General features: G+C 38.7%; 4 protein-coding genes and 1 long non-coding RNA gene across 8 annotated transcripts in view; 2 read left to right on the forward strand and 3 right to left on the reverse strand.

Moving 5' to 3' along the window:
• The window catches only part of LOC146486490 (uncharacterized), a 27,472-nt gene extending 17,300 nt beyond the window's left edge, over positions 1-10,172 (reverse strand). The window contains exons 1-3 of the mRNA XM_085101175.1: positions 10,000-10,172; positions 6,707-6,852; positions 5,348-5,593 (exon numbers count right to left, since the gene is read on the reverse strand). Of these exons, the coding sequence (XP_084957301.1) occupies positions 5,348-5,593; positions 6,707-6,852; positions 10,000-10,069 (462 nt within the window). The 5' untranslated portion in view covers positions 10,070-10,172. The remainder of the gene's footprint in view (positions 1-5,347; positions 5,594-6,706; positions 6,853-9,999) is intronic.
• LOC146486487 (uncharacterized) overlaps positions 1-17,319 on the reverse strand; it is a 79,278-nt gene extending 61,959 nt beyond the window's left edge. The window contains exon 1 of the long non-coding RNA XR_014860569.1: positions 16,715-17,319. This is a non-coding gene — a long non-coding RNA (uncharacterized LOC146486487). The remainder of the gene's footprint in view (positions 1-16,714) is intronic.
• Positions 17,320-19,916: 2,597 nt separating this feature from the next.
• LOC146486491 (uncharacterized) lies at positions 19,917-25,952 on the forward strand. Of its 2 annotated transcripts, none has more exons than XM_085101208.1 (2): positions 19,917-21,161; positions 24,758-25,952. In XM_085101208.1, exons 1-2 carry the CDS (start codon positions 20,672-20,674, stop codon positions 24,799-24,801), a joined length of 534 nt encoding a protein of 177 aa, XP_084957334.1. In that variant the 5' UTR covers positions 19,917-20,671; the 3' UTR covers positions 24,802-25,952. The 2 variants fall into 2 exon arrangements, with proteins under 2 accessions (XP_084957334.1, XP_084957327.1); XM_085101201.1 differs by lacking the exon at positions 24,758-25,952 and adding an exon at positions 23,355-24,725.
• Positions 21,622-23,456, forward strand: LOC146486492 (uncharacterized). The gene has a single exon (XM_085101186.1). It carries the CDS (start codon positions 21,738-21,740, stop codon positions 23,253-23,255), a length of 1,518 nt encoding a protein of 505 aa, XP_084957312.1. The 5' UTR covers positions 21,622-21,737; the 3' UTR covers positions 23,256-23,456.
• Positions 25,953-26,048: 96 nt separating the features above from the next.
• Positions 26,049-27,737, reverse strand: part of LOC146486493 (uncharacterized) — a 28,400-nt gene continuing 26,711 nt past the window's right edge. For 2 of the 3 annotated variants that reach the window (XM_085101152.1, XM_085101144.1), the window contains exon 17: positions 26,049-27,542. In XM_085101152.1, the coding sequence (XP_084957278.1) occupies positions 27,190-27,542 (353 nt within the window). In that variant the 3' untranslated portion in view covers positions 26,049-27,189. The remainder of the gene's footprint in view (positions 27,543-27,737) is intronic. The other variant, XM_085101163.1, reaches the window with a different exon arrangement.

Consider the following 27,737-nt stretch of genomic DNA (forward strand, 5'->3'; position numbering starts at 1 on the left):
AATCAACATTCACTCACTGTGTGCAGTCGAATATTTCCTGTTCAGTCAAAAACCTCCGGACAATTAAAAAAATCCGGAGAATAATAAAGTTATCTTCGATGTGCAGCGAGTATTAAACACGGCAAAGCAAAGGCGACACACCCGATTGCTCGTCCTTATCAGGCGACTCACCCGAGATAAGAACGGCCGAGTTAAAAATCTCTCTGTGAAGAAATTTCTAATATTATTATCAGCGTTAGCTCACGAAGCAAAGGCGACGCACCCGATTGCTTATTGTTCTCAGGCGACACACCCGAGAGAACAACTGTGACCAAACTATGTCTTTTACCTCTACATAATAAAACCGTGAATATTTAGCCGGTAATTTTGGACATTTTTGTCGCACTCAGTGTGGTGAACATTGATTGCCAGTATCTATTTTGGTCTTACCGTTTGAAATACTAACACGGTACCGCAACAATAATATCATCATAAATGTACAGTTTGTGTTGACTCTGATTCTAAGAGTTCCTACACACGTGGAAAATGGAAGCTGGAGATCGACGCCGTAACACTTTTTCCCAAATCACGAAATCGCGATAAAATATAAGACGTAAATATAAAAATCGCACTTACCTTTGCGGACGAATGAAGGATGACGATTGACTTTATTTATCATTCAGTTATTGGAAAATGATGCAGAAAATTAGCTTGCCGAAAAATAAACTATAAATTTGCATTGTAGAGACGATGGGCGAGCAAATCATTGATGTTATGGTTCGTCGATTTAGGACCATTTAGCGCGCCAATTAGATTGGCGGGAAATAGAAAACCTTTAGTAAAAATTGTCATTTTTCGACTTTTTCCGTTTCCGACGGTCGATGTGTAGCCAGGCTTCTGGACAGATCGGAGGAGTTTTCGTTTCCAGTTAACTGTGCGTTTCCACAAAAGCCAAGCTTTCTAGTCACAGACTTCATTGCTTTGCGGCAAGCTCGATCTAGACATTACACGCGACTGAAAAAGATTCTTTACTATACTGTTGATAGATTGCTCCTTTCGAACTCCGGAATTCGATCATAGCAACCGTCACTCAACCTAATTAATTTTAACACCTCTACGCGGCTCCTCATGATATGCAGCAAAAATCGGGAGGTGTAGTCGGTTTGCTGGTGTGATGATGGCAATATACATCAGCTGGTGCCATGCACACATTATCATGACGTTGGGGCTTAAATTAAACAAGAAGCAATTCATAGAAGCAAGAACGGTGTTTTCTGCGCAAATATGCGTTGTTAGGATCCAAAGGGTTAAACAAGTTTCATGAACGATTAGATCAATTGCTTTTCCTGATGTCAAACCGCTTAAACAGACAATAAAGAAAAGCAGCGTCGGCTGGTCTCCATGTATATCATTTTGAAAATTATGATTTAATGAATTCACAGAGTCACAAAAAAAGACCACAGTCAACCATGTGTCCTGGTAACATATCTACCCTACATTTACGTAGGGCGTTGGCCATTTTTACACTAGAGACGAATTATGATCTTAATGTGAAAATGGGACGGCTAAAATTGTAAACGAATAATTCGTATTCTTTTATCCTTCCGGAATATTCGCATTTTAAGACGGATTCTGAGCAAACTTTACGTCTGAGATTATTGGAAACGCTTTAAGCCATACTCAGCTAAAATGCTAACAACACAGGGGAGTATGTAAGGAAAATTCGAGGAACGCACTTGCCACTGGCAAACCTTGACTTTAACGTTGAATCCCTCAAATATTTCAAAATAAAGGTGACATTTTTATTGTCTACTAGAACGTATACTTAAAATTTCTAGTTTTAGTGTTACTTAAGTATCTATCCCCTCTTGTGGTATGTTATTTATTAGTGTTACTTTAGTATTAGAATTGTATTTTTTAAGTTGTAACACGACCCCACAAGTTATTGCTGTAGAACTAATTGTGATAACTAAGGATTTGGAAAAACATTTCAGAATAAAAAGTAGCGATATTAAAACATGACGTTTCGGCGACGACATGTCACCATTATCAAATGTAAATTATAATAAGATTGGTAACGTTATATAAAGAAAGGAAGGTGTGAAATTACATTAGAATAAAACGAGATGGAGTAAAACGAAAGAATGTGCAAAATTAAATGAACAGTTTTGCTGGTATGGAGTCTTTTTGAGTGTTAAGAGTCGGTCTCTTTTTCCTTATTAGAAGCATCTCGTAAATAAGACACTCGAATTTCCCGCGGCATTTCTTTAGGATCGTAAACTGTTCGTGAAGATTGTTCAAGCCGTCACCTCCACCTCCGCATTGAGGAGCACAAGTATTCCGTCATCGGCAAACATCTTAAGGACCAACACGATCAAAGACCGAACAATCTTCACGAGCAGTTTACGATCCTAAAGAAATGCCGCGGGAAATTCGAGTGCCTTATTTACGAGATGCTTCTAATAAGGAAAAAGAGACCGACTCTTAACACTCAAAAAGACTCCATACCAGCAAAACTGTTCATTTAATTTTGCACATTCTTTCGTTTTACTCCATCTCGTTTTATTCTAATGTAATTTCACACCTTCCTTTCTTTATATAACGTTACCAATCTTATTATAATTTACATTTGATAATGGTGACATGTCGTCGCCGAAACGTCATGTTTTAATAGAACTAATTGTGCATTAATAAAAGTTATGGTATGGAATGGCGTGATATTTAAGTCTGGTTGCGTTTGAATTTTGAAAGTCCTCGCGGATAGAATTAACAGTAACGGCCACCCACCCTCCACCGCCCCCGTCTAGATAAGTTAAACGTGGTAGATAATACAAATTGCTTTCCATCCACTCGATGAAAGCTAAAACCGACTTATACGTATACATTTGGTAATTGTAAAATAAACACTTTAAAGACGTGTCATTTGATTAACATGTTGAAAAAATAACATCATTAGAAGGTTGGTTCCATCATCGTTGTAAACGAAATCCACTCTACAGGTCAATTTTTTTTGTTAAACGTCTTATACACTGTACGTTGCAAGCTGTTGATATCAATATATCTTGGGTAAACCGGTTGTTATCTGAATATACCACACCTGTTACTCCGTTATGAGTCCTTCGGTGGCAGTCATGGCTTTAGCTTTTTTTCTGTCTACCTTTATAATAAACTTCTTTTCTTCTGTCAATAAAATAATTGAAAGGCAAGGCTGCGTTTATTTCTATTTCTCTTAGCCAATATCATATATCTAGCTTAAGTTGGCTCAGTTATTTCTTTTCTTTAAGGTTACCCTATACCTTCAGAGGTGTCTCGCGTCCAAGCGATGAAGCGCGTCCGGTTTAAACTGTAGATACCTGAACCCTTATATCAAATTAAAGCTTATAGAGCTGGCTATCAAACTAAACCAAGAATTTTGAAATATAATGAATTGCCGAATTTTTAGCGCTGTTTTCTCTAATCAATTTTTTCACTTGGAGTAGCCACTTCGAAGAGCTAAAACTCAAAAGGAATTTGTTCGTTTGCCTTCAAATTTGGACAGTAGCTAGTTTAACACATAAACAACAAAAACGTGTCTGCGAATTTTTTCTTTCGAAATATTTTTTCTCCGAGAGCGATTTTTGTACGATCAATCCACATTTTTTTCATCCTATTTCAAAAATGCTCTATAACTTGTCATTGCGATTGAATATGGCAAATCGCAGACACGTTTTTTTTAGCGCTTTGAGTCCGGAAACTGAGGAGCAAATTAAATAAGCGAAAAACAAAATTCGCTTTGACTTGTAGCTGCATTTAGAGGTCGTGAAAAATTCGACAATTCATTTTATTTCAAAATTCTTGGTATAGTTTGATAGCCAGCTCTATAAGCTTTAATTTGATATCGGGATTTAGGAATCTACAATTTAAACTGGACGCGCTACATCGCTTAAATGCGAGACACCTCTGAGGGTATAGGGTAACCTTAAGTGTGAATAAGCATCAGGCGACTCAAAGCTCTGCTAATTTGGTTGTTGCACACTAAATCGCTGGGTTGTATGTAGCTTTATCTGCCTTTGCTTACCGTTTTCATTTTTTTATTTTTATTTTTTTTTCCTTAAATTGTATAAGTTTAAATATTAAATGAATAGTGTGAAAAGGCAAGTTAATTGAGCAGAGTATTAAGCAAACATTCTTAGAAGAACGTTGCTCAGTTCTTGGGAGAAAAATTGATATGTAACAGGAACAAAATGTAATCCAACTTTCGCCATCCGTTTTCATTCACTACGTGGCAGAAGGACAGTTATTTTTGTATTGCTGATAGTTAGCTTTTCGCTGTGAAGGTCACTAAAGGGACCTTTTGTTATCAACTTGGTACGTTTTTCATATAAACCTGAGCATGATCAGTCCGAAATATTGATCCTTTTTTTCATACGACAGCCACCCATATCACCCCGTGTCCCTACCATTTGCTCTCTGGTAAATTACTGTCACCTGAGCAAGGTGGTTCTAACTTTTGAGTCTATGAATGGCATCTAACGTTACGGCCATCCAAATAAAAACAATGAGCACTGCTATCAGTTAGTGTTTTAATTTTTATTACGCGATGTACAGACAGGCCCTAGGCATACATTTTGGCCCCATTATGGTGGCTAAAATTTCAACTTACTGTTGTCTGCTTGTCGTTTTAACTGTTTGTACTGATGTTAGCGTTCAAAATTTGATTGTGATAAGTTGTTTTTCTTACTGCTTATCTGATAACGTGATCATTGAAAACATGACTCAATATTTTTGAACCAATGCAAAGATTAGAGATGAAAATCGTCTTACTATGGCTGACAACGCTTTTCTTAGTGTTTAGTGTTCGTGGATCGTACTGTACTGTTAGAAAGTTTTCGAAAGAAACCTACCTAAAACATTTTTCCCTGTGGTGCTTTTTTTCTGGTTGGAGTTTCATGGTGGATTGAAATTAAAGCTCAGTGTAGCATTAATTCTTTCTTGGTGCCACTTATTTGGCTGTAGACGGCTGTTGTGTTTTTGTGATGGTTTGGGTATGGGAATGAAATCCTAAAGTGTGATCATTCAAATGAAGGCTACAGATCAGGACTTTCTTTGATATTTTGCTGTCGAGAGTAAATCTAAATGTTGAGTCTGTTGCCATGTGAGCTATTGAATGAGTAATTTCATGCAACGTTATTCAAAGTTCTTTTCCAGGACAAGTACAGCTGAACAACGCGACCTTAATGGTCAAAGCTACAGTCCATAGTAATAGGTTTCGTTCGCATTTCAAAACTTATAAATCTGCATTTCCGTTTACTTTCAGGCAGTGTACTGTAGTAAAAGAGTTTCGGGGTCTAAATATCTCAATGACAATTTGTATACATAATTGCCTTACCTTTGAGAAGGTCACTTTGTCACACTTTGTTTCTGTTGTCCATATCCCACTAAAAGTAACGCTTCCATGTGTGATACCACGTTTGTCAGCTTGCAGCGCCATCCAGTTGATTACTCCTGTGCCATTTGTCGAGCCTGCACGTTCACAAAGCTGAAATCCTGTGGTAGATACTTTTGTAGTCCAATAGGCCGAAGGTGAAAGAACAGCGGAAGAGTTGCCACGACTCAAGGACACAAAGACTCTAACCTGAAACGAATAAAGTAATGAATGTTGCGGTTTTCAAAATAAGTCCTTTGCCAGATGTCTCTACAGAGACCACAGCTAGCCTCGACTATCTTACACCCGCCCATTTGTTGATTTCTTTACTATATCTAGCTCAGCCTCTTGACACTAGCACTATTTATCCCCCTCAGAAGTTTTACAAGCCTTAAGGTTGACGGGAAGAGGCTAAGAAACAACTAGTAAAATGCTAATCTCTGAAACCTGACATCATGCTAACCTTCTCTCCCATCTCCTTCAACCACAATGTAGGTTTTTTCCCCTCAGAGTCTTAGGTTTTTTTTCCCTCAGAGTCTTAGCGTCATGTATTAAAAGATAGTTTGGACGGTGTTTAACAAAACCACGTTCTAAGCGGTTTTCAATTTTGCCACCAGTCGTATCTAAACATTGTCTCAGTGCTGCTGACGGTGGCAAGAAAGCTTGCATCCCAGAAAAGAAAACTATTTATCAACTTGAAATAAAACACTTATAAACAGATTTGAAGGCCCACTGATTGCCTTAAGCCACGGCCTAAGTAAGACTTTGTTTCATAGAGTCTTTTAAAAGTACTAATCCTAGTTAGCTTGAGTTAATTCAGGTATACGCAGGAACAAAATTTATAGTATGGGTAGCAAGGATGTAACTGCAGGAAAAGCAGCCGTGTTAAACGCCTGTAGAGTGGTATCCATCACCACTGTTATTGCTAGGCACGTAGGTTCCATGTCCTTATGGTTCTTGGAAAAAGGACTTGCCATAAGTGTTAACGATGGACGGATGTTGGTTATATTTGTAGGCACTGTGTCTGTTGCTCTGTGGGTTAAGAAATACAGTTGGGGGAAAAGCGATATTAACTAAGCTATTACGGATTTTATAGAAGAGAACGACTCGCTGGTATAGGCGACAGTGTTTTAGCGTGACCCAACCAAGACTACGAGCTAAATGTGTAGTGCTGGTGGTGCGCCTGTGATAATACTCACAAAGATGACATGCGCGAAGAAAATTAGAAGCTCGTGAATGCAGAAATAATTGTACCAGTTTTTTTTACCCGCACTACTGAAATCACCATGAATAACGTTTTTTAATTCCCTAGGGCATACTCACCGTTCCAGATCCAGTAAACGTCTGGGAGAAAGCCACGTTCGTGCATCGCGGCAAGGTGCAGCGATCAGGTAGTTCACAGCCGCTGTTACAGTTCCAGTCCTGTGATATTTTAGTGGAATTTACTCGACCACTCTGCACTCTGATACCTATAGAAAGGCAAAGATTATCCTGTTAGCAGATACATATTAGATTGAGAGAGATAATGAATGAATGAATGAATGAATGAATGAATGAATGAATGGATGGATGGATGGATGGATGGATGGATGAATGGATGGATGGATGGATGGATTAAAACCCTAAAGGACAAAAACAGAGACACATTGAATGACAGACAGACTAAGAGAGAAAGCCGCATGACAAAAAAAAAAGATGTCGTTACGACGAAAATTTGATATTTGTCAAAAAGGAACATATTGTTAGTTACTAAAGGATGAACAAGACATAATTTAAGGGTAAACGAGAGGCGTCACATACGATACAGTTAGTTTGAACATTCAATATGATAAACTGAAGTAACACAATATGACATGAATCACGTGCAGAAATAAGCTGTTAATTAATAAATTACCTAAACACGTACCCAAAATAAAACAGCTACATAAGGGAAAACAGACATACACACAAACATTCGCACAATTTTTATTATAAACTGAGTTGACCCTTCGTGACTCCAGGATTGCTTTGTAAGGGTTTTTTTGTGCTAAAGACTAATAGGCATTTGTAGTATGATTCAAGCGTAAGAAATGTTTCGAGGGGGAATGTGTGCGTTTGTAACTAGTTAAATAAAACAGCACAAACAACTAAAGAAGAATATATTCTCTGTCACGCGTACGGTTGTAAATTATTAAAATTTGACCTGAAATGACCTGAAAATATCGTTTTAAATGGTAGTTCAGACAATTGCTCATGATGCGAGCTGATAACCTTTTAAATCCTGGTGTTTCTAGATCATTCATTACGAATTACGATGTCATTAAGCTTGTTCAACCGACCCTATTCTTCATTTTGTTTCTTTTGACAGAGGGCAGGTAGTGCAGGGGCGCCCAACAACCAAATCGGCCTAAAATGAATTTCTGTATGCTTTAGAAGCCTGTTAATTTGAAGCTGCCCTAAAAAAAATTTATCTGTTCGGATATCTTAAGGGAAGTTTGGTCGAGTCGAAAGTTTGAGGGGACTTTTTTGCCTCATCCGAAAGCTTTAGCTATCCTGATGGGTCTTCCCGAAAGTTCGCGGACACGTAGTAGCCATGGCTTCATTAGAACATTTTAGTGGACACTTTTCGTAATACCTGTGACTACGAAAATTAAGCGAAAATCTTAGGGAATAAAAATGCTCATACGAATATTATAGGCGCATAGCCCATTCATCCAAAAACGTTAGGGGATAAAATTATAGGCTCTTTCACACCTGAATAATGTAAGCGCTTGATGATACCTCAATTCCTCATCACCGAGAATTTTAGCAGCTCTTAGAATAGTTACGACGGACGAAAGTTAAAGAGGACAAAAACTTCATCCCAAAATTATGTGAGTTATAAAGCGTGAGTACATCATTTTCAAAAATTCTAGGGAAACTTGGTGGTTTTCAAAAACATCTCGAATTGTCTAAGGGATCGCTAGGCGAAAAATCTCGCCATTTTAGGCGACCTCCTATCCGAACAGATATTTTACCGAGATATTCCAGTGGGTGCCCCTGCCAATGGGCTTTGCAGCAACCAAAACAGCGCCAGGCGAGAAAAATCACAGAGTACCGGAGGAGAACATTTCAAAAAAGTTCTTAAAATGTTGTCTCCTGCAGCTCCAAGATCAGTTTGTGGCCGATTAAAAACACATCAGTGTAAGCTAATACAGTTGGCTGAAAAGTTTGACGTTGCAGAAAGTTTTTTGTAACGGAATCTCGTTCCCGGAATTTTAGAGCTGTTTGTTGGCTTTTAGATATAAAAATTCTAGCTGACCTTAGTTAGTCCTCGCATTTTTAATGACATATTTGCCCCTCCGCGGAAAACGAAGGGGTTAATTAGTTTCCCAGTGTTAAATAGCTTGAGCTCACATTCAATTTGCTGAAGAAAACTTTGGATTTTTACAACTAAATTCGAATTTCTGAGGCGATTATAGGCCTTTCCAATAGATATCCTCAAAGTCTGATGATCAATTTGCTTCTCTTATAGCTTCTTATGAAACACTCTATTTGTCCCAAGCGAAAGGCGAAAGCTTTCCGCTGTAGTAGCACTGCATTACCGGCTTTTTGCGGACTGCGCTTTTTCTATAGATATGATTCTCAGCCAGAAGAGCAGTAATTAGTGCTCAGTGCCTTTTAAACGTATGACGAGGCTTTAGGACTTTGTTGCGGGGGCTGGAGGCGTGTCAATTGAATTTCAATTTGTTTAAGCTCTGAACATAAACTAAAAAAATCAAAAAGAGGAAATGAACTAAAATGGAATGAAAATAAGCTGCCAATAAATTTATTTAGAAGCCGAATGCGAGAATTGTTTCTAGGTACTCAAGTAGTTTAAGGCCTGGGTTTGAAAGGTGTTCAGAAATTATGAATGATCCCCTATATCTTCAGTTTCTCTGCCTAGAACAGGATGAAATTTTCCCTGAATATTAAACTTGATGTTTTCTTTTGCCTTAACGTATAATTTTCATCACGTGACACATCACGTGACCGAAAAATGAAAATTACGTAGATCGGCGATATGGCGGCGAATTTTCTTTATATAGATATCTGAATTAGTGTTTCCGAAGCAGATTTTAAATAGTTAACTTTCTACGTTTGGAATGACTGTCCTTAAGTTTCTAAATTGGAGAAATAACAATCAAAGGTTGAATTGTGGACTAAAAAATGACCTTTGTGCTGATAATTTTTTTCTGGAAAACAATGGACGATCATTCCAAACGTGAAGCGATAGAGATGTTTAATCTTTATTATAAACGCGTATTTGTTTGATGTTTTCTCTTAAAACCGTCGCCTACCTGTCAAATCTTTGCTTTTTTCACAACAACAATCACGTGACATGTCACGTGATCTATAGCACTACTTATTATGCTAAGAAATTTTCAGAATGATAAGATCTTTTTATCTTCCAAATTTTAATTCAGTGCCATTGAATTTGTTAAAGTTATCTAGAACAAACCATTTTCCCTCTTAAAAGCCCTTAACCCAGGCCATAAACTGCTTCAGACGACTTGTATAGCTTTTCCCAGGGAACTGTCCAAACACTTGTGTAAATTTTTCCCTCTCGTTGTAACGTTTCAGCCTTGAAAGCACATGTAATTATAAAAGACGCTTACCTTTCGCAGTCGAAGGAAGATTCCCCACACAGAGGAGACACATCAAAGCCAAAAATGTCAGGAGCTCCATCTCAACGCGAATGGTGCAATGCTCTGCCCCGTTTGTCTACAACTGATAAGCAACTATATCATATTAATTCCGTGCGATAGTAGAAGGTTTAATTGGGTAAGTACGCAAACTCTTGCCAAGTTCACTTATTTCATGAACCTTTTAAGCATTGCATGTCCCATCCTGTTGGACCTTTACGGTCAAAACTCAAAACTGAAAAACAAAGTTTTGTGTCCAAGCTTTAATGCATAACGTTTCACTCGATAAGAACGAAATAAATAACCACCCAATAAACTATTCTAAAAAAAGAAAAGAAGAAAAGCAAACGATAACAGTCGGGCAAACACTTTTCCACATCTTATTAGTTCCGTGCAAGGACTTGCGTGTGCCTAGTTACTATAAAAAAGGGGGTAAAGATAACTTAACCTTGTGTCAGTGCGACTTTATCTCGAGCAATAGTAGGTGGCATAGTTAGTTAAGTACGTAAACTCTTGCCAATTTCACTAATTCCATAAACCTTTTAAGCATTGCATGTCCCATCCTGTTAGACCTTATACAGTCAAAATTCAAAACTGAAAAACAAAGGTTTGTGTACAAGCTTTAAAACATAAGCAGTTCACTCGATAAAAGCGAAATGGATAGCCACCCTTTATAAACTATTCTGGAAGAAAATGAAAGCAAATAAATAACAGTTGGGCATACAGTTTTTCCACAGCTCTTTAGTTCCGTGCAAGATCTTGCGTGTTGCTTGTTACTTATAAAAAGAATGGAGGTAAAGATAACTTAACCTTGTTTCAGCGCGATTTAATCTCGTGCAGTAGTAGAAAGCTTAATTAGTTAAGATAAGTACACTGAAACTCTTGCCAATTTCTCTAATTTCATAAACCTGTTATTAGCATTGCATGCCTCATCCTGCTGAATCTTTACGATCAAAACTGAAAACAAAGGCTTGTGTACAAACTTTAACCTTTCACTCGATAAAAAACGACATGATAAAAACCCAATAAACTATTCTGAAAAAAGAAAAGAACTGAAAAGCAATTCAAACGACAACAGTCAACAGACACTTTTCCGCATCTCATTAGTTCCGCTGCCGTACGTGTACCTAGTTACTTATAAAAGTACGGGTTAACATGATTCAAACCTGTTTCAGCGCGATTCAATCTCAGCTCTTTTCCTAAAGGGCCTGTTCGCACTAACCGAAATTTTGTTTGATTTGCAAAAAAATCTGTCAAGACGAAGCCATTTCTAGTGCAAACGATTTTTTACATCCACCAAAATTTTTGCAAGCGCAACGAAACTTGAAAGATTCCGTCGACTAGCTTTGGAGGCTGTAAAAATTTTGTCAGGCGAGAAAATCCTTTGTTCCTTGACATCCATCCGTCATTGGGTCATCAAATTTCGCAATAAACAGACACCGGCAGACATTTCACGACAACTTGATGGAAAATTGATCAAGTTACTAATTGAAATCTGTGACTAAAAAAAAAGGCGCATCTTCATGTGCGAACATGATTACGAAAACAAAAAATTGGTGATTACAAAATTTTCATTTTTTTGCAAACGCTTAACTCAAATTTTCGTCTTAGTGCGAACAAGGCCTTAATTGTCTTATTAAAAACATAATGCTAAACCTACTTGTATGCGTCATTTTAAGAACTGTGATACGGGTTAGATTTTTATGATCTTGATTGGCTAAACAAACGCAGTAAACCCGCATGATTAAAAAAAGAAAAATAATCTAACTTACCAAAACACCTCTTCGGTTCTCTTCTTATAAAGCGTGCGATATCTTTTGCTGTCCTCAAAATTTCTCTTCAGCGCCCTTGCTAACTGAATTGAAACTGGACGGTTTTGAACGAGTCGCTTCATTATATAATTTCTATATCTGAAGCTGGTTTGTCCGGTTTCTCTCAAACAAATTGAGTCATTTACCCGGAATGACCGACAATGTTTGTACGCAATGACACCTAGGCAGTAGCTAAAGACAAATAAAAACACTCGTGTGAATGACTTACTAATGAACTTCAATAATAATCATCTCATAGCAGATGAATTGATTCAGAAAAGGCAATTAGTCGAACATTAAATCAAACGTGTCGATGAAAAAAATTGATTTGTGTCTCGTGCATAATTGCCCCCATGGAAGGAAGGTGACTCAATACTGCAAACATCACGGAACAGCAACTCGTAATAGTAGTCGCGGTCGCTTGCAAGAGGTGGTCGCTAACCATAGGTATTGACTGGGAAAATGTTATATTTTGTAAAAGTAGTCCCTTAAGGATGATGGTCGCTTACGCGAGGTGGTCTTATGGGAATGCTCGACTGCTTGTATAGGCAATAGGAAAATGGTTGTTAGTTTTTAGGATTTGATTGGCTAAACGGACACAGTTAACAACTTATACTGCTCTGCAAATATACACAATGCACACGTCGGTTAAAAAGCAACAGCTGGGACGAGCTAAAAACTGTGTCCGAAGTAATTAGATTTCTATGATTTTGATTAGCAAGACAACCACACAGTTGATTATCAGCAAATTACCATGCTTTTCAAATATAGACAGTGCAAACGTTAGTAAAAAGAAAAAAAAAAGAAACAGCTGTGACGCACAAAAACGGGACGTCAAGAAATATAAATTTCAGTTTTCATAAATTTGACACATGTTCGGTGGAAATGTTTGCTAACTAGCAATCGATGTAGGTAATTAGTCACGTAGACTTCAAACTTTTTTTTAACGCTTTACGAAATATAGAAAATAAGGGAAGAGGAAATTGTAAAGGGATTTGTTGCCATGACACTACCCAGGATTTCTGAAAGTAAGGGACTGAATATTATATAATAGTGACTGATAAAACATCATAACGACGTGAACTAAATACAAAAGTCTGAGATTTTGGTGCAAGAAGAAGTTAATAAAGAATCAGTCAGTTATTGAAAGACAGTTTAGACGGTGTTTAACAAAACCAGGTTCTAAACCATTTTCAATTTTGGCAACAATCATATCTAAACGTTGTCTACTGCTGACAGTAACAGGGATGCTTGCATCCCAGCCTCAGTAGAAAACTGTTTATCTACTTAGAATAAACCACGTATAAACAGATTTGGAGGCCCACTGATTGTCTTAAGAGCCGTTGTCAGTAAGTTTCAAGAATCCGGCGACAGAAGCGAAAATTCGATTTTTTTTTATTTGCCCCAAAACACCGTTTTGGTGAACTATTTTCAAAAATAATATTTAAAAGTTCCAGCGAATTTTTATTTTGGCAAAAATTGGGAAAGTTCGAAATCGGCCTGAACGTGCCCGATGGCCCGATTGAAATTATGCAAATTAGCACATTTTCAAAACTCTCGTTCAAGACAAGGAAACGTTTTCTCGATCTGATGTTTTCACAATCCTTTTTACATCCCTCGTGCTTGCTTCCAAACTATATTTTATCTCGGCCTGAACATTATTTCATTTAAAGTTGCCCGCGTAAAGAATACAATGTTTGCCATTCCTTAGATAGAGTGATTTTTGCCATACTTCAGATGACGATATCATCAAGGGTATACGAATATGCTGCTAATAAAAGAACTGCTTTGAACGGGCAATTTTTCTTATTTATCATGTTAAAATATTTAGTTTGGCCCGTGAAAAGTGAGCGCGCTAGGTCGAGATGTGTGGAATGCACTTTGACACAATTCGCCATTTCAGTACTTCATGTTCCTCCTGTTACTTTGCACGCGTCAGTACAGTTCACGGAAATTTTTAGATAAAAGCCAAGGTCTCTGGTTTCATCTCATGCTTTTATACACGTAAATAACTAGCTTTAAACTTGAGTGCTCCCCATATTAGCATTAAGTTATCAAATGATTCTTTTTAGGTGAAATTTTCGAGTTTAAATATATTGAGACGGTTCAAGCGAGATCAAAGAGCCTTCCCGTGGAAATAACTTGAAATCAGTGTAAGTTTTAAATGCCCTGCCTCTCATATCATGCTACGTTCAAACAACCGTTATTTTTGAGCTAGAAAGTGTAAATGCTCCCTTTTTACGTGACCTAAAACAGAATTTGCTTAAAATATTGCGAATGAAGTTCACCGCAAGAAAAAACTGAAAACTGATTGCGTACCGTGACGTAAACGTAAACATCAGCCTTTTCTCCAATTCTCGACTTGCCACATGGATGAAATGCTTCCGTTGTTTTACCTTTGTTACATTTATCACCAGAAAGTAAAAAAAATCTTCTCTATGCCAATATCTGTATAAATACCCTTGCCAATCAAGCTTTGTTTTTCTCGGTGTGTTTGTCGAAAATACTAAAGAAATAGTGCAACATTGTTACTGACTACCTCACTCATTCAATCACAGCCGGATAACACGACTGAAAATTATAGATATAAAAAAATGCTCTTACTTGTCTGCAATCGTTACTCACATTATATTTGGCGACATCTCATCTCCGAGGCAAGGTTGAAAATGTTCTCAACTGTTCCGCATATTAGAGATTCAAAGTTTTGTACGAGGCGAATAACTTTCATTGCGTGACAAGTGAAATGTAATACGCAAGCGCGGGAAAAGCACAGGAATAAACTATGTCAATATTTGCGCTTTGTGATGACAGTGTGAAAATATTTTTTGAAATTTAGAACAAGAAGAAATTGTGGCAAGTTAAAGTTCTCAAGGTACATTTGATGGACTGAAACGGTAATCATGTAGTTTTCCTCCCCCGAGATTAAACCCCTGTTGTCTGCGCCGGATTCTCATCAATAACATTACAGACTTAATTAACTTTCGAAACATCAATGCGATATTTCAATACTATCCTCAAACAGAAAGCGAATATAAAATTTAGGAGACTGAAGTTTGTCTTTCGCCATGGATCAAAGCTCAAGAGATGCGGATCAAGCTCAAAATTGCAATGTGTTACGCTTAATCAATGCAATAAGGACGTTCACCATGAATGGAGAGAAAAAAAAATTCTTTTCAGGTTAAATTGTTAAAATACAATTGCAGCCAAACCTAGCTTTAATGTCTGTTTGAGGTTAATCACTGATGGTAATAAAATGTTAACTGGAATGACGGAAGGGCTGATCAAATGTTAAGATAAGAGTAAAATCTTAATTTATAGTCCGACTTTGAGGAATTTAAATGCTCTTACTTGTCTGCGGTCCAAATATTTGTAGTAGATCACATGTGACGCGAAGGCGTCAGATTCTTTGTTAAGCAAGCTAAAACGTTTCTCCTCTCCTTCCTCAATCGTTGTCAATTTGGAAAAAAGCGCCATACGTTGCTTTGTATTTTGCTGCTTTTTGGAATAATTGTTGCTTAGTTATCTCTAAAAAATACGTGGTTACCCCCAATTTTCTTTTTCGATTTCAATAGCAGCTACTGAGATCTGCTTTTCCCGCATAGTAATAAACCGCGCAAAAATACTTCTTTATTAGTAGGCACCGTCCTTAAACATTCAGTTTATCAGTTAAACAAAGGCAATGCGTTGCCAATACAGCGAGCCCTCATAGAATAAATATTACATAATGCAGACATCCTACACGCGCGCTTCTTATTTATTAATTCTTCTCGTTCGAAAACTACACTAGGAGTGCCACAATTTTAGGTTTCAGAAACCTTTCGTGTCGACTCAATCTTCTGTTCCATGTCATTTCCTACAAAGAAATTGCACAAACCTTTAATTATAACTACTAACTAAAGGTGACCTCCTTATTTATTTACTTATTTAACTTTATTTAATTTCTCGTTGTTGCTTTTGATTTCATCAGCACCAAACAAAAGACGCTTGCCTGAGACACTTGAACCCTATCAGACACACTCACAATGTATTTCATTCAATTTGGCCTAAACTACAAGTATAATTCCAAATGCTTCTAGCTTGAACTCAGAACTGCACTTAGCCGGGAGGGGTGTGTGGTTTGTTACGTGCCAAAGGCTTCCCGTGGATTTCCCCGGCTGGGCACATTTTAGTACTCGTGCCTAGGTTTGACCGTAAGTTTGTTCCAACATTCCAGCGACACGGCTCTGTCGGCGGCAAAAATGGCACTGGCCCAATTTGAAATGAACTTTGTTTTCAACGAAGGCCTGTGTCTCCCTAAATCAACTTCGCCGAAAATTATCTGCTCAGGAAGGACCGCACATCATCCTTCTTGCCATATGGAGAGACAGATAAGCGAGTGCTTAAGTTTCAAGCAAATTTTAGCGAAGTTTTCGAAGTGTTCTCCTCAAATGACGGGCCAAATTTTATTCAAATTTGACTTTTAGTTTCCTACCTTGTCATTAACATAATACAGTGATGCACGTGAAAGAGCTGCTGAGAGATAAACCGCTCTAAACAGCGTTTAGAAGCACTGAGAAGCATTGAAAACACAGCAAAACACACCGGGCAAGATTTTTCAGACTTTATTATATTTTTGGTGAGTTTTGTGGGAATATTGTTGTCTAAATTTTGATTTAATTTTAACTCCATACAAAGTCTTAAATCACGCTTGCATGGTAACCTGTGTCACATACGCTTTGGTTACCTCTGATTCAAAGTGATTCAAATCGACTGCACTTTTTCTGCTTCTTTCACATTTCACTTCAATTTCGGAACATTGATCAAGTTGAATCAATGTATGCATCCTTTGTGTTCTTTATTACTTTCTATCCAACATTGCGTTTAAGAGCTCAATGTACCTTATATAATGCCCAGCTCAGAGTTTAAATGAACATTCAACCGACAGTTTTCATAAGATTTTCAAAATCTCGTTAATAAATCATAAGCCCATTGACCTATCAAATGGTCGATAATACATCACATGTAGTGACTTTACATCGATAAACCTCCTCCGTATTAGTATGGGCTGTTTTATCAGCTGATAAAACACTCCTCATTAGTATGCGGTGTTTTTTCGTACGCTAATTTCCAACGTTCACAAAAGCATAATTGTTATGAACTCTATTGACACACGCTTTTTCAGGAATGTTTTTGAAGCCGTTCAAAAAACTCATAGCACGTGTTTTGTAGAGTGGTTTTAAACTAGGGAGGTTTTAAACCCAAAAAATACTCCTGCTCGTTTTTTAAACATTGCATAAAAACCCCGGCGGCGCTAGGAAAACCAGTCCAACATGTTATGATTTTATTGTCTTGCTCCTGTAAACGCTGTAACTCGTCTAATACAACACAACAACTACGTTACATGATATTTTTATCTAAAATAATCTCGGGATTAACCTTTTTTTATAAGCAATATGAGAAGGTGACACTGTGATTCATGTTTTTTTCCAGTAGCCTAACCTGGGATAAAGGGAATATTTGTTTACAAATAGGATTTTATGTCTTCAATCCGATCTGTTGTTTGTCTTTTTATTCAGTACTGAAGTTTCTTTAGGAATTTTGTTGTATTGTGTGACATAATGTCACGATACCAGGGTCACGGGCTGGGGCCCTGACAATCTATATTGTACCACCCTCTAGCGTTCATGACCTTTGCACCAAGACGCGCACCACGTTCGTCAGTGGATTACTTCTGAACGAATTCAGCCGCCGTTTATTTTTAAGGTAAGCTCTTTCTTATTTGCATACGCTTAATTACGGCCGTATTTTAAGGTTCAGTGGCTAAGTTCACGCGTTTGCAGTTGTTTTTCTGGTACGACTTGAGAGTCGCTTTCACCGCCCGCATTCCTGCTAAGTCGCGACTCATACACCTTCTGTAAGCTTAATTTCTTTTATTCTGCAGTAACGCCTTTGTTTCATGGCTTCTGCAGCGGCCACAGTTCTTATTTTAGGGCATTCCTTTGTTAAGAGGCTAAAGAGCGATATAGAGACTGGATTTGACTCGCGTGTTGACGGGAATTTTAATCTGCATGGCAGTGCTTTTGTCCACATGTTCGGCGTGGGAGGTCGAACTGTTTCGAAGCTTCAAGCCCACGACCTTAACGTTATTTCACGTCTTGCTCCGGACGTGGTGATCCTAGAGATCGGTACCAATGATCTTTCACAGTCAGGGCCTGAAGTAGTAGCATCGGAAATTGAAGTCCTTGTTTCTTTACTGCGTGAAAAATATTCTGTTCGCGTCATAGGCGTTTGCCAAGTCATTCCTCGTGGTCAGTCGTACGCGGGCTTTCAGTCCTTCAATATAAAAGTGCCAGTTCTACATCAGTGTCTTAGTGCATTATTAGAGCACATCGATAATGTTTTCTGTTGGTATCATAAGGGTTTTTCTAATTTATCACAGACCCGACTTACTCATGATGGTGTGCATTTAGACCCACTGGGGTCTCTGTAAAACGCAGACCGGATGGCGGCGGATGGCGGATGGCGGATGGCGGACGGCGGATGATAAAATGCGGATAATAAAATGCGGATGGAAAAATGCGGATAATAAAATGCAGATGACAAAAAAATTAAAATAATAAATAAATTGATTGATTAATCAATTAATCACAAATTTCCCACATTTTTTCTTTATGTATCGTCGGATCCGAAAAAAAGAAAGCACTTTCATCGAAGAAGAAGTACTTTTTGATCGGGATCCATACTTTTCAACTTAACATCACCACTACAGTCCTTTTTTCCCCCATCTTTCTTAGTAACTAACATTTAACAAAGAAAACTACACTACTACCACTACAGTACTTGATCGACACACCACCCTACCCTAAATAGTTGTCGATTTTGCACCGAGCGTTTGTACGTGCACGGCACCTGTAGAAAGGTTTGTTAGCGTGTGTAATAGCTCGAGTGAATGAACCGTGCACCTGGATTAACCGATATCTGAGTTGTCGGAAAGCTACGCGGTTTTGGGCCAGCCAACTTTTGTTTGGAAGAGGTGAGTTAAGTTAATGAATTGATTAAACTCAATCGATCTTCAACCTTTTTTTAAAGTCAGGCAATTTTTGTTAACCTTTTTTGTGTTCACTGTACATGTATGGTGAAAATGGTGGTCCAGCCCACGATGGTAGGGATTGTTTATGGCTTTTGCGTTTTACAGTCAACCCAGGTCACGCGTGAACGATATTTTTGAAATTTGAACGGAGTTTTGAAATTTACATGTCATTTTAATTAAATATTTCAAGAATAACAATTGTTTCCCAAGTATTTTGAATCTTTTTTTCAGTTAATGCGTCTTTTTCGGAACGATTTCCAAAGAAATGTCCAACATTCCATTCACACGTCGGACATTACAAAGAGAAATTCGAATGTTCATTTCATTCTTGGAAAAACTTTTCACGCGTGACCTGGCTTGAGTGTAAGGCATGTTACAAAATTGCGATAGTAGCATTTTAGTTGTAGCTCTGACCAATGTCTTCCGGCTTCTGTCGAGGTAAATCTTATTATCATTGTTTTACACGGCCACTGAAGGCTTAGCTTACCCCTAGACCCGCACGTAGACAGTATATCGTAAGCAAAATAACTTACTTGATTTGCCGGTTAGTTCATTTTTAAACTACATCAAATCTTAACTAATCAAACATTGATTTGTGTTATGAGCTAAAGGTTCTTGTATTGCTTGAAAAGCGAGCGAGATATTTCCGTTAAATCGATTTTAAGCGGCGTAAAAACAGCTTTCAGATGTACCCTCGCCTCAAGTCAAGCAAAGCGGTTAGAAAAATTTGTTCCGGCTATTTCCTAGTGCAACTTCATAACATATAACAAACGGTCAAGCCATAGCGTAAGTCTTTTGGCATGAATCAGTACTTAATTTTCACGTAATTTTTACATAATTTTCTAAAAGAAATTGGGCGTAAAAAATTGTTTATTTATTTATTTATTATTTTAATTTTTTTTGTCATCCGCATTTTATTATCCGCATTTTGTCATCCGCATTTTATCATCCGCCATCCGCCATCCGCCGCCATCCGGTCTGCGTTTTACAGAGACCCGACCCACTGGGTCAATACTTTTTGTACCGTAGCTATCGCGGCGCCATTTTAAAGGCGTTAAACATGCTTTAGGTGTACATCATTGTCACCCAGATCACCGTTTTATTCTGGTTTATGTTACGTTTGTTAAGGCTAATTTTCTGCTCTATGTATTAATTTTCATATTAATGTATATTTTTGTTTTGTTCATTTGTGGGCTCTTAATTGGCATTGCCACTTTGGTGACATTTTGTCAGCCCGGCTTGTCCTGCCCAATTTTTCTTTTGTTGCATTACATTTTATTTTTATTTTTAAAAATAAAAAATCTGAGAGGGCTTTGTTCCCTTATTGGCTGTTCATATTCTTATGACAGCTCTGAATTTGAGGCTTTGTTCCTCATTTATTTTGCTCACTCTCTTGTTATGTCAGCTGTGCTGGTCATATGTTTATGCCAGCTGTAATTCGAGGCTTTGCTCCTCGTGTCAATTGCTGTTCGTAAAATTTTTTACGTCAGCTTTAATTTGAGGTTTAGTTCCTCTTTTTATTCCAAGGTCGTTGCGGCCTTGTTTTTTGTAATGGGCATTGCTCCCTTATTTGCTGGCCATATGTTAACGCCAGCTTTAATTCGAGGCTTCATTCCTCGATTTTTATTTTTTGCTGGCATGTGAGCATTATTTTGAGGCTTTGTTCCTCTATTTTTATTATGGGGCTTTGCTCCTCTGATATTGAAATTATGATTTACTATCTTGTGTAATGGTCTTAATTGTTATGTAAGTTCATTGAGACTCCATGTCTGTGTATTTCCTATACGAGTACCAGCCTGTAAGTTTGTTTTTGGACCACAGAGTCTGCCGCTTTTCTCTGTATCCTAGAATGCCTCCACGTCGCCAGAAACGTCCATCAGTTCATCCGCTTGTGCAACCTCCTCCTAAACGGACACGGCGCGTCACTAAAACTACTGGCAAGGACAAAGTTCAGCGTGTGCCTGCCGCCACTGCAGAATCACCCACCACAGGTCTTCATCCTTCTGCAGCATCTTCCATCCCTCCTGGTCTTCTGGAACAGATTGTGTCCAAAGTAACCACAGAAGTAACCAAACAGTTAACACCCCTTCTTATTCCTGCTGGCCAGTCTGCTCCTCCAAGTTCTCAGCTTCAAGAGGAAGTTCCAGCCTGTACTCCTACTGATGTGACTATTGCAAGTGGGGATTCCCAATCATCGCGTAGTGTTGCTGCTGTAGTTAGTGATTCAGTAAATGCAGTTAATGCAACCCTCTCAGGTGAGGTTCTGCCTGCCACCACATCAACTCCTTTACCATCAGGCCCTTTGTTTAACTCTGCCAGCCTCCCAATTGATTCGAGGGTTTCTCCTAAACTTAAGGGAAAGATTTGGCTGCAAGAGTACATCGATTTTGGCTCATTACTGGTTAATCCAGTGCTAGACAATAAATTCCAGCTAAGTTTGCAAACAACTACAGAGGGCAGAACCCCGTCTCTGTGTTTTGAACCGGCGGCCAGGCCTAAGAAGATTCAGAACATCGAAACTTGGATGCATGCCTTCCATATTTTTGCGGGCATTTATGTCCAGAAATATCCAAATGAGGCCTCAGTTCTCATGAAATATGCAGATGTTATCCAGGACTTGGCAGCCAGGGGGCACAACTGGAAATATTACGATGAGCATTTTCGCTTTCTGAGACAGACCCAGCCCACTTCCCTCCCCTGGGGTAATGTTCACTGGGAGCTCTGGTTACATTCACAGCAGACCCCATATCAGAGAACTGCTCAGAGTTCAGGGAAAACCAACCGGTTTGTAGCAATCCCTAAGGGTTTTTGCTATAAATACCATAAAGGCAATGAGTGTGCTGGCTGTAACTTTAAGCACACCTGTTTCAAGTGTGACGGCCAACATCGAGCCTCTCAGTGTAATTTTCGTGGCCCACGCAAATCCCCCATCACCCGCACCCAGGCTGCCAAGCCCTCCTCTTCCAACCCCAATAAGAGTTCATAATTTATGTCTTCTTCTTTCTGGTTACATTCATTCAACTGTTGAATTCTTGCATTCTGGATTTACTGACGGTTTTCCCTTACATTATGAAGGTGATCATGTTTGTTTTGAGACCACCAATTTGAAGTCAGCTCTTGAACATCCTGAGATAGTAGATGCAAAACTAAAGAAAGAACTGGATGCCCATAGGCTAGCTGGCCCATTCCACTCTCCCCCATTTCCAATTTTCCATGTGTCCCCCATAGGTGTGGTCCCTAAGAAGTTGCCTGGTGAATTTAGACTTATTCATCATTTATCCTATCCAAAAGGTACATCAATTAATGATGGGATTTCTTCTGTGAATACAAGTGTCCATTATGCTACCATACGAGATGCCATTCACTTTATTAAGCTTGCTGGCCCAGGTTGTTTTTTAGCCAAAACAGATGTTAAAAATGCATTTAGAATAATTCCAATTCACCCCCGTGACTACCATCTTCTCGGTATAAAATGGAATGGAAGTTATTATTATGATCGCTGCATGCCAATGGGTTGTGCCAGTTCATGCAAAACTTTCGAAATTTTCAGTACCTCGGTTGAATGGATTGCCCAAAAGAAGTTTGGCATTCAAAAGATTCTTCATTTACTTGATGATTTCCTGATTGTTGCCCCATCTGATTCACTTTGCCAAAAACAGTTGGATATTTTCTTAAGTTTATGTCAGTATTTAGGGATTCCCATAGCACCGGGTAAAACTTGTGGCCCCTCAACCGTCCTTTCATTTGCTGGTATTGAACTTGATACCGTTCAGTCTGAAGCTCGTTTGCCTCAAGATAAGCTTAACAAATGTACTGAGCTCATCTCCAATTTCCTCCATCGCAAGAAGGTATCTTTGCAAGAATTACAGTCATTAATAGGCCTTTTGAATTTTGCATGCTCTGTTGTTCTACCCGGTCGGGCCTTCCTACGAAGGCTTATCGACCTTACTATTGGCATTAAAGCAGCTCATTACCGCATCAGACTTTCGGGCGAAGCAAAAGAAGATATGAGGGTTTGGTTGTCCTTCTTGTCATCATTCAATGGCAGATCCTTCTTCCTTGATGATATTTGGCATAGCTCAGATAAGCTTAATTTATTCACTGATGCAGCCGGTTCGCTTGGTTTTGGGGCCATTTTTCAAAACCACTGGTGCTATGGGAAATGGCCTGTGGATTGGCTACATAAGAATATTGCTTTTCTTGAATTTTATCCAATTGTTTTGAGTCTCCACTTATGGGGTCATCTGATACGTAATCACTGCATTTTATTTTTTACGGATAATGAAGCCCTAGTTTACATCATTAACAAACAATCCTGTCGTGACAAATCTTTAATGTCCTTTGTCTGAAAGCTGGTTTCAGTCTGCTTGAAGTACAACATTGTTTTTAAGGCTAAGCATGTCCCTGGGGTCCACAACAAGTTAGCAGATTCTTTATCTCGATTGCAGATTCCCATCTTCAAGCAGCTGGCCCCTGCTTACATGAACCCCTGTCCATCGGAGATTCCTCACCATCTGCAGCCCCAGCATTGGCAGCTATAGTTTCTAAGCTTATGCATGCAAGCCTTCAGCCAGCCTCAATACCTACTTATAAGAGGGCATGGGCACTTTTTAACCAATTTCTCTACGATGTATTTCAGTCCACAATGTTTTCACTCCCAATCCCACCACCTACATTAGCACTTTTCATAGCCTATTTGTTCGATAAGCATTATGCCCCTTCCTCCGTGAACACCTTCGTTTCTGCTCTGGGGTACTCGCATAAGCTCGCGGGTTTTTCTGACCCAGGAAAAGTTTTCTACATTGTGCAAACATTGAAAGGATATCGAAAGATTGGCCACCGCTTGGACTGCAGATTACCAATTACTCTTAATATACTGCATAGAATATTAGATTCTGCTTCTCATATCACTGGGTCGCAGTATCGGATAACCTTATTTCGAGCAATGTGTTCTCTCGCATTTTTTGCATTTTTAAGAGTGGGTGAAATTACTGCAACACGGGCTTCTGCCCCCCCTTTGCAAATTCATCAACTCACTAAGCTTCTTAACCCTGCTAGAGAAGTGGTGGGCATAAAGCTTACATTTCATGATTTCAAGCATAACTATAATCAACGCCCATTTTCCTTAGTAGTCAATCGTCAGGATAACCACTGCCCAGTTCAGTTAATACTTGATTATCTTGCATTACGAGGCAATGCTGCAGGTGCTATTTTTCTCACCATTCAAGGGACCCCAGTACCCAGGGTTTTGTTCGCAGACCTACTCTGTCAAACTATTAAATATTGTGGGCTTGACCCCTCCTGTTACAAGGGACATAGTTTTCGCATAGGAGCTGCATCATATGCTGCAGATCGTGGTTTTTCCGATGCTCAGATCCGTATTCAAGGGCGTTGGAAATCCAATGCATTTCTTAAGTATATCCGAGTATCTACTGTATCTACTTGATTTGTTTAGATGTCGGTGGAGGCTGACTTGCAAGAGCAGTAGTCTTATTCACCACCACAGCATTACTTATAGTTTTGGTTAATTAATTTTTATTCATGTAATTTGGTTACATGTATGCAGGAATTTGAGCGGAATTGTCTTGCAAGGGCAGCAGTTGCGTTCAACTTACAGCCGCATTTTATCTATTTCAGTACAACCATAGTTTAATAGTAGGTTTAGGCTTAGGGCCATTTACCAAGGGCATTAGCCCACCCCCCCCCCCCTTCCTTTTTCATTTCACCATTTTTGTATTCCTAAAGCATTTGACTTGCTTGAGTGAGGCTGTCTCGCAAGGGCAGCGGTCTCACTTATCTCGTTAATTGTTGGCTCGTAAATCCTTAACTCTTGTTTGATTACTTGACATAGGGACTGTCTCGCAAGGGCAGCAGTCTCATGCATCTCTACATTAGGTCAGTATTGTTGATATTATTTTATATTAAGTATATGCTTTGTTACAAATTTTACTGGGTTGAATGGGGCTGACTTGCAAGGGCAGCAGTCTCCTTCCTCTCGGCAATTTTTATGCTCACTTTATCTGTTCAACTGATATTGAGAATTGCGGCTGTCTTTCAAGTGCAACAGTCTTGCTTATCTCATTTTAGTATATTGGCACCTTGTCGCTGTTTTCATTATATTTCCATGGCCATGTTTTTAGGACCATATTTAATCTCCCACCTTTAACATACCTTTTGTAAGTTATTCAATTTAATCATGTTGCAATTTTGTCATCAATGCGTATTTTGTACATAGGGTGCTGCATTTCCCTTGGGTGGGGCGGCATCATGTCAATTGTCATGATGCTTTGGCGTTTTGGTTGCCCTCACCTTTACTGGGCAAAATCATTAATAGTTAATTCAGGACAGTAGTAGTCCTTTCGCTGATGTTGTAATGAGGTGGCTATGGGCCTTTGTTCATAGCCATACATTAGTTCAATTTATATAAAAAATAAAAGGGGCTATGAGACTTTTGCTCATAGCCATTTTCACCAAATCATGGTTTGTTTTGTTATCCTTTGCCCAGCAAACTGAGCCCGGGACATGCAGCACACAGCAATAATATTTATGTTAGTAGGGGTGAAGACATAAAGGGAATATTTGTTTACAAATAGGATTTTATGTCTTCAATCCGATCTGTTGTTTGTCTTTTTATTCAGTACTGAAGTTTCTTTAGGAATTTTGTTGTATTGTGTGACATAATGTCACGATACCAGGGTCACGGGCTGGGGCCCTGACAATCTATATTGTACCACCCTCTAGCGTTCATGACCTTTGCACCAAGACACGCACCACGTTCGTCAGTGGATTACTTCTGAACGAATTCAGCCGCCTTTTATTTTTCCCACCCGCCCTGTGGCCCTGTCCTCTTTTCCTAGTCCTGTGTTTTGGTTGCCCTCACCTTTACTGGGCAAAATCATTAATAGTTAATTCAGGACAGTAGTAGTCCTTTCGCTGATGTTGTAATGAGGTGGCTATGGGCCTTTGTTCATAGCCATACATTAGTTCAATTTATATAAAAAATAAAAGGGGCTATGAGACTTTTGCTCATAGCCATTTTCACCAAATCATGGTTTGTTTTGTTATCCTTTGCCCAGCAAACTGAGCCCGGGACATGCAGCACACGGCAATAATATTTATGTTAGTAGGGGTGAAGACATAAAATAGGCTATAATCTACCGGGAGACTAATAAGTGGTATAAAGAATGCAGTACTCTAGAGTAGGAATTGTAACTCTAGACTGAAAAACGAAAATGCACCTTTCAAACAACAGACCACAAGATAAATGTTGGCCTCTCAATGTCAAAAAAGATTTTTCTCTATAACAATGTAACCTATAAAAAAAGAACATAATCTATTCCCCTTTATGAAAAAAGCTATCAACTGCTGAATAAGCTTCTATGTAACGCTAGTCACCTTGCTCTCTTGGAAAGTAAAACAAGAAAATAAAATGCTCTTAAACGGCCCACTAACTTTGTAAAACTACAGTTTTTGAAAGAAATAAAAAAGATGTGTTGACACCGTTTTCGCTCCCTCCGACTCACTGACATCGTAAACTTGGTTTTTTACTTCACTGAGCTTTAAAAAAAGTCTGTATATTCAGCAAATTCGTGTCGTTATTTCTAGTGTAATTTTACTCGCGCTTGTCCTGCAAGTTTAAATCAGGCAATTACACAAGCTATGATTTCAATGAGATTAGGACGCGAGTGCTGGTGCTTGTTGTTGAGAAACGGTTTTGCACTGGCTATAGTTTAGACAAAGTAATAATGCCCGAAATTTGACTCTATCATCGATCGTCAGCCGGAAAATTACATACTGAAAGAAAAAACCAATAAATTTAAATACTTGTGAATTGTTCGTGGCTAGTCTGACGCGGCGTTTCGTCTCTCAGTCTGATTTGAGCGTGATGCTCAACGAGTTTGCCTACAAATTCTAAAGGTCTCTGAAGAGTCTCTTGGCCGAGACGAAACGCCGCGTCAGACTAGCCACGAACAATTCACAAGTATTTGACAATTTTTCAATTCTTTATTGAATAAATTTAAAAAAGCTAAAAATAAGAGCGAAAACAAAAGCATTCGTCACTAAAAATAAAACCACAAGAGTTTTTAAGTAAGTGAAAGTTATAGCTTAAGAGCTTGATATACCATCATACTACGAGTATTTTTAAAAGCCCTAGCTTAAGTTGCTAACTTAAGTGACTCCCTCTTGTGTCTTAGCTTGCGTTAAAATCTAACAAATCAAAATTACGGTTCTGAGAGATAGTATGGTGAGGATCAAAACCTCACGGCATGTGCTGTTTACATTTTAAGTTGTTTCGTAGAACGTTTCTACTTCGTCCGGTGTAAAAAAAATGTCACTTCCTCCTGCCAGGAAAGTTTGGGCGAAGGTGCTGGAATAGCTGTACCCGCTTGGAGGCGCGTATGTGTATCCAAGGTTTGCTAAAGAATCTCTATTGGATGATGCGTAGTCGGTAATAAAGATGTCATTCCCTCCTCCTCCAAATACAGGACCATAAGATAAGCAGCTGTATGTGGACTTGGCCTTTTCGTAACTGTATTGTCCTGTTTGAGTTAGTTTGACCGGCGCCCATCCTGGTTTGTTCACCAAAGAAAACAGGAAGGCTTTGGAATCGTATCGATACCCAACACAACTGGACACTAGTAAGAAAATAATAATGATAATTATGAAGTGTTCCTTTTCTTGAAACTTACTTAGATACACACGTACCAGACCACGGACGTTTGGTGAGAAATCCGTATTTTGGAAAAGCGAAACTAAAGGTTACTATTTTTAGGCCGCCTTCAATTTTCAGTGAAATTATAGCGAATTAATAGAGAAAATTAAGAGTTTTA

This window comes from Pavona decussata, unplaced genomic scaffold, assembly GCF_977016875.1.
Source record: "Pavona decussata unplaced genomic scaffold, jaPavDecu1.1 SCAFFOLD_21, whole genome shotgun sequence".
Classification (NCBI taxonomy): domain Eukaryota; kingdom Metazoa; phylum Cnidaria; class Anthozoa; order Scleractinia; family Agariciidae; genus Pavona; species Pavona decussata.

Excerpts from the sequence above, each read along its gene's own strand:
- LOC146486492 (XM_085101186.1), top strand. The coding sequence starts at position 21,738 with ATGAGTGTGCTGGCTGTAACTTTAAGCACACCTGTTTCAAGTGTGACG.
- LOC146486491 (XM_085101201.1), top strand. The coding sequence starts at position 20,672 with ATGTCTGTGTATTTCCTATACGAGTACCAGCCTGTAAGTTTGTTTTTG. Across the intron at positions 21,162-23,354 it reads AGTTAATGCAACCCTCTCAG|ATTCCCATCTTCAAGCAGCT; the intron begins GTGAGGTTCTGC and ends TCTCGATTGCAG.